The sequence below is a fragment of the Sebastes umbrosus genome, chromosome 16, assembly GCF_015220745.1.
Source record: "Sebastes umbrosus isolate fSebUmb1 chromosome 16, fSebUmb1.pri, whole genome shotgun sequence".
Lineage (NCBI taxonomy): Eukaryota > Metazoa > Chordata > Actinopteri > Perciformes > Sebastidae > Sebastes > Sebastes umbrosus.
This window is the reverse complement of record NC_051284.1, coordinates 13,962,853-13,972,288: the sequence shown is the minus strand read 5'-3', so window position 1 is coordinate 13,972,288 and position 9,436 is coordinate 13,962,853. Positions and strand designations below refer to the sequence as shown.

The 9,436-nt window shown below is 42.0% G+C and overlaps 1 protein-coding gene across 1 annotated transcript in view; it reads left to right on the top strand.

The window, feature by feature from the left end:
* Positions 1-257: 257 nt before the first annotated feature.
* LOC119504543 (latent-transforming growth factor beta-binding protein 2-like) overlaps positions 258-9,436 on the top strand; it is a 90,015-nt gene continuing 80,836 nt past the window's right edge. The window contains exons 1-2 of the mRNA XM_037796755.1: positions 258-2,865; positions 6,301-6,374. Coding sequence (XP_037652683.1) covers positions 2,429-2,865; positions 6,301-6,374 — 511 coding nt within the window. The 5' untranslated portion in view covers positions 258-2,428. The remainder of the gene's footprint in view (positions 2,866-6,300; positions 6,375-9,436) is intronic.

Sequence of the window (9,436 nt, the reverse complement as noted above, 5' to 3'; positions counted from 1 at the left end):
TATATATATAATAACAATAATAACAATACAGTAAATATATATAAAAAAAAGACAAGTGTGTGTGTTGCGTGGAAGTGTATGGTTAGTGTTTGTGAGGAGGATATAGATTTGAATATCTATAAAGACTTCTGGGCAATCGTAACAAAACAACCAAACAACAGCTAAAACTAATGCAGTCCAATACAACAGTCCTGCAATAAATTAAACCTGAAGGTTGTAATATTAATTTATATTTAATTTTTTTATATTTTTATGTTTATCATTTTTAGAGGCTTGCATTACACAGAGGTGTTTTTTTTTTTTTATTTATCATACTCTCATTGATATAAATGGGGGTGGACAAAATAATAGAAACACCTGTCAGTATAGCACAATTCAATACAAGTCTGTTGTATTGTACTGCATTAGTTTTAGCCAGGCGTACCTAATAAACTGGCACTACTTAGAGTAGATAGTGAAAGTAATGGTAATAAATAATTGAGATGTCCAGTTTCTGCCGCTCCAATTGGTAGTAGGGTAAATGCAAACATTGACAAAATTGCGTGAAAATATTATTGCAACAATATTCACTTTTATGTAATTAATATCCTATAGTGTCAAATAACATCCAGTTAAAAATCTGTTTAAATGAACATATTTGGAGCATGACAGTGGTGTTGATGAAGGGATAGCCTACTTGATCTGCCAAAAAAAGTTGAGAACCACTGTTCTTAGCCAACAACATGAGGCTTCTAACTTGATTAAGACATTGATTGAAGCTAGACAGCAACAGCTGAGCTGCAGCCATGCAGCTGCTCTCTCTCACAGGTCACTGGGCATATAGAAATGCACAGATTGGTGCATGCCCTGGTCACCTTCTAGGATGCAGGGGGTCAACTGGCCATGATCTTTTCAGTGGGGCCATCGACGCCAGCAAGGCTACATGCCTGGGGGTGGAGTGAGACAGTTGGACAGTCATAAGACAAATGCAGCCTCCTTCTCTAATTAGATTTCTCATGGGCTGCAAGATGAGCTCTAATCAGCTGTGGCGCTCAGCCCAAGTCTCCACACAGACATGATGTTTCCTTGGAGATCTGACAGGAAAGACGACACCTCTGTCTCTTCAAAGTGTTCACTCAGTAACTTATTTTATAGTTTCAGTGGTAGAAATTCCTTTTTGAGAGGTTTGAATGATGGAAAGGAGAATGAATGGGCAGACTACTAGTCTTCCTCTCCGCTGCTGCTGCTGCTGCTGTGTGTTTTGGATGGCAGTTCTGTGAGTGGTAACGGTGCTCCATGAGAGAGAAAGGCGTGCATCTTTGTGGGTTGAAAGCGAGGAGGGAGCCAACTCTCTTTGGGTTGTTTAAGATCTTATGGGAGAAGAGAAATGTGTTGTTTCCAGACAGTCAGAGGGAAAGTGATGATGCAGCATGGATGAGAGGGGGGGGGAGATGAATGGGATCTGTTACATAACCTGTTTTCGAAGATTTCCCATTGAACTGTGGGCTTCCCATATTATACCTTTTACTGCTACATCAAAGCAAGTCTGCAAACCTGTTAATTGACAGGATGCACGTTTTTACATGCTGTGTAATCTGAAACTGTGAAGTGAACTCAAAAGTGCTTCACACTGTGCTGTGGCACTAGAATGAAATAATTAATCCCACACTCATCAAATCAAATAAACGAGAAGGCATTAAGTCAAATAATCCAGCAATCAGTGCTGTAAGATTCTTAAAGAAAAAACATCTGGTTTCTGAAGTTTTATGATATTGCAGTATAGCCTGCCAATTCAAATTGAAATGGAAGGTAACGATAAACGCAGCTGCATTCATGATAAATCCAATAGTCTTGTTCAAAGGACGCACAGTAACATGATGTAACTTGGCAGAGAAAGTGCGTGTGGGCACATGGACCGAGCCGTGCCGTGAGTGAAGCAACAATACAGCCGACAAGGGGGAGTTTCTTCTTGCAAAGCGCATCATGCAATCCAGCTACAAAAATTCCCGGTGACTTCAGATCCAAGGAGGTGGTGATATTCATGGGAGCACGATTTCAAACTCGCTCACTTGGAGTATCTAGGAGTCCAGCTTCAGCAGCCCTGGAGCCAGCTGCTCTCTTTGCAACTCTTTTTTTCTTGTTTTAACATAACAGATGGAATAATGTTTGCTTAGAATAACACTTCTTCTTCTTCTTCTTCTTCAGCGCTGGAAGGAGTTTCTCACTTTGGACTGTAGTTATATAGGTGCTGATTGGACAACCTGAAGACAGTCTTTACCTGGGCATTATGAGGAGGTATCCGGGCTTTTTTCATTCTTGGGAGAGGATGCCTTCTTGCTGAAAACTCGTGTTGTAGCTGGACTTTTCTTGTTGTTATTTGCTCATATCTCAGTGTGTCTCCATAACGCGATCTGCCCCCTTTTTACGCGCTAGTTTTGAAAACTTTTGCATGCCCAAAATGGACCGTGCAGGATTTGCTGTTTTGCTGGTTTTGACTGTTGCGCTGGTGCGAGACGGTGACAGTCACACGGACACGACAGGTGGGAGGAAAGCACTGAGGAGTCAAGGTCACTCTCCAAGGGGACCAGGACCAGAGGAAAGTGCATCCTCCAGACCATCCGGTGAAACTTCTCCTGGGCAAACCAGCAAATCTACGTCTCTGCTCCGTGTGCCCAGGGCTGCATCTTCCCAAGGGGATGACACAAGGCACACATCCAGAGCAGGACCGGCTCATGCTGCAGGCGCCTCCCGGGAAGACGTCGCCTCTGCGCCGCAGGATGGAGCGCTGCGCACCGCCAGACAAACCGGCAGCCAGCAGCACACAGCCAGAGTGAACCGCAGGCAGAGCAGCAAGACCAGCTCTGCAAACTCAAGGAGACTTGTTGGGTAAGAGAATAGCAGCCAAAGTGCTCTATACAGTCTACTATAAAAACTGTTTTATGAAACCAATGCCTTTCTTACACAAAGAAGAGCACAATTGTTTCTCACCTAGTTGAGAAAGGATCTCCTGCATGTGGTATCAAATCAGAAACTTGTGCAGTTCTTCTTGGACCATTTTATTATTGTTACCTTGAAAGAGAAAACAACACCATATCATCCCATGCAAATGTGTGCGTCTTGAAAGCAAATGTTGGGAGAGTAATTGTACAAATGATTTAACTTTTTTGTTTTTGTTTTTGGTTCAAGCTGTTCAAGTTCACTGTATATGAGCAGTAGTCTTCAAGGGGATTTGTGTGACCTATTTTACTGTACATGAGTCCATGTGGTTTACTGTAAAGTGGTAAGGATGGCAGCCAAAGTGCTCTACAGTCTACTATAAAAACTGTTTTACTTTTGCTTTATCAAGCTGTTTCAAGTTCACTGTTTATTTTTATTTTTATTTATTTATTTAAAAAGAATCCCCATTAGCTGATACCAATGGCACCAGCTAGTCTTCCTGTGGTCCGAAATCAAGTACATTACATCTATCACATACATACTATATACAACATCATATTTGTGTTATACTAATAACATTCAAATTTTTCCAAACATATATAAATTTCACCTTCATACACAATCTTCCACAACCATTTAGCCTCAAGGCCCATCATCAGGGGAAAAGGAACAAAAGAAAAACCATACATGATCAACACTGGACTATCGATCAGCTGCTTAAGTAATGTATTCTTAGATGGTATTTGAATGAGGATTTGTTAGAGGATTGACGGATGTAAAGAGGGCAGCTATTCCAGTGATTGATGGCACGATAAATGACCGTCTTTTTTAAGGCATTCGATTTTTGGGTGAGGTTGTGTGACCTATTTTACTGTACATGAGTCCATGTGGTTTACTGTAAAGTGGTGGTGGCCCACTTAAAGCAGATTCTCTCTCCCTGTAAGGCAAAACCAAGTAATGATGTAACATAAGGACCTGCAGAAAATGGCTGATGCTCCATATTAATACAAAGCTGCATGGATATAGTGCATGAAACTGTCATTCAGCAGGTGAAAGAGCTGCATATGAATTACTGTAGTATATGTATTTTGTCATCAGGGGTCATGGCAGGACATGGAATAATAGCTGAGATTGAACACTGTGCTGATTAGTGGAGGCTTATAATGAGCAGCAAATGTATATGAATGGGTGAACTGTCTTTGAACTGCTGCATTATCACCATTTCCTCCCATTACTACACAGTGCAGTATATTTAAATCATAGTAGGAGAGTGGCTGCAGACTGCTTCAATGTGTGCGCCTCAGTTTCTGTGCTGTTGCCTGTGGCCATGCATTGTAGTGGTTGCCTTGGCTGGTGAACATTTGCAAATTTGCTTAGTGATCAGAAACACCTGTTTCTCCGATGGCCCTCTCTCAATGCTGCAAATCCCTATTTTTTTTTCTGGTCTCTGTTAAACTCCAAACAGGACGATGGGTTGTTTCCACATTAAAGCCCTTTTCTGTTTGTTAAGTGAACCCTCGTGCATCCAGTCCTGTTTGTTCCATAGGGACAAAGCATGATACACACTGGAGGGGTGTTTACATAATAGTCAGAGGGGGATTTGAATAGCTCACCCTTGGGTCGCAGACACTAAAATATATATGAAATATCTCTTTTGTGTGTCATAAAATGGGCTCTTGCCTTTTAGGAAATGGATTATTTATATGGCCAAGTTATGGGGAACACTTAACAAGCAATAGGAGGATTCAGCCAGTTGGTTCGCCATCTGTAGGCATTCATATAATGTGCACTAACCTGCCCTAAGCCTTGATAACACCCAAGAGAAATGATGGACAGGGATTTTGTCTAGTAATTGTCACTGCATTTTACTGTTATGTCGTGCACCATGACTATGCCCTGATTTATCATATATTAAAAACAACATTTCTCGTCCTGTCCGTCAGCCAGACAGTTGCACTCATGCATCGTTGAATTGAGGTGCTGTCTATTTAAAGCAGTGCATAAAAGAAAATAGCTGCCTGTATTATTAGATCCAACATGCTTTATTGCCTCGCTTGACATTGCCAAAAAAACATATTCCAGCGTTGAATGAATGGGCTTCTTTGAGTTTTAAAGAAGCATAAATGTGGTGTTACATAACTCTACGGGAACATTACCTTAAAGCAGTCTGCACGGTGATTTTAACACTTTGATTCATTAGCTTCAGATGAATCACCCGCCGCTTGTTAGAGAAAGTGTGTTCATGACACATTTCCTCTTGGAGTTCCCACTCAGCTCGCTCATTTACTGTACCCGGAGGCACTGGCAGCGCCGGGTTCACTTAAAACTCTCCCTTACATTCATGTTGACTCAGTATGACTCCCCTTCTGTTTTCACTGCACCTGTCAGACGTTTGGCTGATCCAGATAGCTCAGTGGTGAAATAATACTCCGCCGCCTCGTGTTCGGGTTTTAAATATAAATATAACTAGGTGTGAACATGGCGTCGTTATCAATATTTTAACCCAGGGCATGATCCTAATTATGGAGTATAAAGTTCTCCATTACATATATATATCCCTTGATGGAATTTGAACGTGATGACTGATGTCTTTGGCACGGGCCTGGCCTGATGTGTTTGATTTATGACAACGCTAAGCCTGCCAGAGGGCCCAAACAACTGCGTGTTATCCCTGTGACGCCTCTGTAAGACTCGCAGTATCTAATGAGCGCAATCCATCTGAGGTCAATGAGTCAATTCCCCGTTATCTCCTCAAATCACTATGAGTCAGACATCCACTTACTGTAATATCTCGTGAAAAGATGATGGGGCACAGATCCATGCCAGCGCGCTGACTGTTGCCCTGAAGTTGCTCTTGCGGTCTGGTGCCTTTTCATCTATCTCGCTGCAAGAAATTGGCCTGCGCCGCAAGTGCGGATTAAAGAGTGCAAAGAATCCAGTTATAACTGTTTAAAACTTGTCATTTCTCATTTGCTCAGTGATTTATAGAAGATGCAGGGTGCTTTTCATGTCCCGTGTGCCTCGCATAATCCCTTCAAGGCTCAGATAACTCTGTATTTGTTTTCACTCTGGACTCTCGCATTAACAGAAAGAGGGGACTTGTGGGTCCACATTCAGATAGAGTTTCGTGACTTGCCCTGACATTTTTTATCAAATAAAATGCAATTACAGCGTAATCTCTATCATATCCCAGCCGCAACAGAATGATCTGAAACTATAACAGCCTTCACAATCAGATCAGCTTGTCATGCAAAGGTTTGAGGCCTTCCACACTCAGTGTTATTGCTCTACGGATTATGAAGAGGCCCTCAATATTACAGTAATGAATGCTTGAGACAGTACTGTCTTATCTCACCTTGTTTTTTACATGTGTCTTCCTTTCAGACCTAATGTCTGTGGAGGCCAGCAGTGCTGCTCAGGCTGGGCTTTGGCTCCAGGAACCAATCGCTGCATAAAACGTAAGTAAAAAACATGATTGTCCTTCGTAATTTTTATATATATATATATGTAATTTGCCTGAATATTCTTTCATTCAACTACTAAAGACATACATTTTATTATTTGCAAACTAAGGTCATACATGATTTGGGAGTCTTGAAGTGGCACACAAGCATTATGTATAATTGAGCTTTCTGAACTAGTAAACTTGGGCTTTACTATTTTATACACACAGACTGAAAAATAACACAGTAAATGGCTACTAATGACTATCCTGTCAAGTGGAATTGCCCAATGAAAGTTTTCCTAGGGTGTTACTGCCCCCATGCCTTTTCTTTTCATGTAAGATCCTCGCCTGGAAATTACCATCACTTAGCGCTTGGCTCTCTGTTTGACACGAGCCCCTAATTATGGGTGGAACTGCTTCTTCATTTATTCAACCACAGCAGTATTGGATATCTTAACTGCCAGATAATTAATAGTGGAGTAGACGACACAGACTGTGAATGAATAATCGGCCACTTCTTTGAACGCTAAATTGTGACGACATTGATATTCTTGTCTTTAACTTGTTAACAGACTGTTAAGAGAAAATGTGCTGGTATGGTAGTCTTATCATTGACCTATTCTTAATAAGGGGCCCAATTTAATACAGTAAGTTTAATTATATAGCGCAGACATAAGTCACAAAGTGCTTTACAAGGGCATTATACAAGATACAACATACACGTATCATGCAGAAATGGCTGCAGCTTACACCAAATTTACTCTCTGCATGTCACCACCATTGTTTGCTGCAGACTGGAATAACAAGTTGGAGCTTTTTTAGAGAGAGTTATCTTTAAATTTTACGAGTGAAGTAAAACCCACACGGCAGCTGGCATCTCTCTATCTATCTAGCAGCTAGCTAGCTGTACTTCTTTATGACTTGTTGACTGTTTTCTCTGTCCCTCTCTGCTAATTATCCCCCCCACATACACACACATACAGACATGCGCACACAGTTAACACATATTTCAGTCAGTCGATTACACAACAAGCTGATTGGCCTCAGCAGCCTCCTAATTAGATCTCCTTCCCTCCTGCCCAGTGCAAAAGGCCTCCTTCCATTTTTTCTCAAGTCCCAGCTAAAAACACACTTACCAAGGTGTAAATTACAGCCAACATGGAGCTGCAGTTACCCAAATTAAAAGGGTAAATACTTTTAATCTGCCAGAAAGTAACAGGTCCAGTCTAACGCGCCTGTGTTAAACAAGGCAGTGCATCTGAGCAGGCCAGGGGTCTGTCCAACCATCTGGACCCTCTTACAGCTTGGCCCTCGCCCAGGTCTGACTGGAGGCTATGCTATCATCAGCTGAGTGAAGCCCCACGGCCGGCAAGGTGCCAACACAAAGGCCCCAGACTGGAGCTGGGACTGGAAGCCCCCACGTAGGAGACCTCCGTGGAGGAAAACAGGCTCAGGCTATCTTTATTCCGTCCCCGCCTGAGACCCAGGCTGCTTTATTAGGAGATGGCAGCATGAGAAAACATGTTCACAGTGGGGGAAAGAAAAGGAACAAACCTGTCGGCAGCGAAGCATAAGTAAAAACATATAGCGGCTGAGCTGCGTCTAGGAAATTCTCGCTGAAGGGATTGAAGTAATGTCTGATATTAAAAGTGTCAGCTGCAGGCTTCACCCGCGAGGCTGGATTGGGTGTCTACAGTTATGGCTTCCTAACAATACCTCCTTGTTCAATTGGGTTGAGCTCAGAGCGAATATATGACAGGAATTGGATCACTAGTTGTCCAGGGAGTGCGCCTACATCGTCTTTTAGAAATGTGTTTATAAAACGGTCTCCGTCTGGGTCTCCGTGGGTCTGGTCAGAGATTGTTGTCTGGCTGTCTGAAGCCTTCGTCCTGCCCGTGTCCTGGCAGGTTCGGAGCTGACTGTCTCTGTTTTGTGCTTCAGGATGGATGGTTAGCAGATTTGTTTGTGTGTTAAAGTAAATTCCATGTGCTGAAAATAGCCAGCGTTGCGCGTCAGAAAGCTTTGATCCATTAAGAAGAACAGAACATTGCATTTCTACTGCTGATGTTTATTTCTCTTCTAATTAAGTTGTAAGACTGGAGTTTTACCCAACCAATATTGATTTTATTAAAGGTGTGTGTGTTGTGTTTGTCTGGTAAAGTGAGGCCAGGTGTAAGCTTGGCTATTCTTGTCTGTGTACTTGCAAGCAGGATCGAAGCTCCCGTCGAGATGAATGGAGCATCTTGTTTTTGGGTCAGCACTTATTCCCCACTGTGCAGAAATTCACATCTGTTCATCAAAAAGCATTGTTTCCGAGATGAAGAGCAGAGGGAGGCCATATTGTAGCCTCGCCTAGCCACAGCCCACCAGTAGTCTTGTCTTGAGTTATAATACAAGTCTGTCAGCTGCATTACTGTAACTGTTTTGACACAAAAACTGATGAAATGTTTGTGCTGAATACTGCAGGTGGTCTGTTAAACGTCTAAAATATCTTCAGCCTTAAGGAAAATCTCAATAGAAAATAGTTTTCATGGAATCTGATACCATTTTAAAATGCGTCAACGAGACATTCGACACCAGTAGGCTAATGGTAAGCCGTGGGAATCTTGTACACCTGACAATAATCGCCAAAAAGAGAAAACAGCAAGTTGTTTGTATGATGTGTACAGTACCATCAGTTTCTTATTGGGAAATCGCTACAGAAATCTGTTTACAAAATAGTAAGCTACTTAGCTGTGGAATTAGGATGAAAGTTTCAATTGCTGGCAAGTTTTAGGGTAAATACAGTAACCAGCGATTAGGTGTCTGGTACGTCAGTGTAGAATTACTGTTTTGAAGTTTTGGTTTACAACATTTCTTGGAAAAAAACAATTAAAGTAAGCCCTTTTAAAGCCACTGTTACTGGAGAATAGATTTGAATTTTATCTGTTCTCCTTTGTATCTGCTTTCAGAGGCTTCACTCTTATCTTTGCACCATTGAATGTGGCTTTCACTCATACCTAGCTGTAAATGGATTCTTGGAAATGCTACGAGGAGGCACACAGAGCTAAAGGAGCTCTTTGGCAAGTCAGAGCT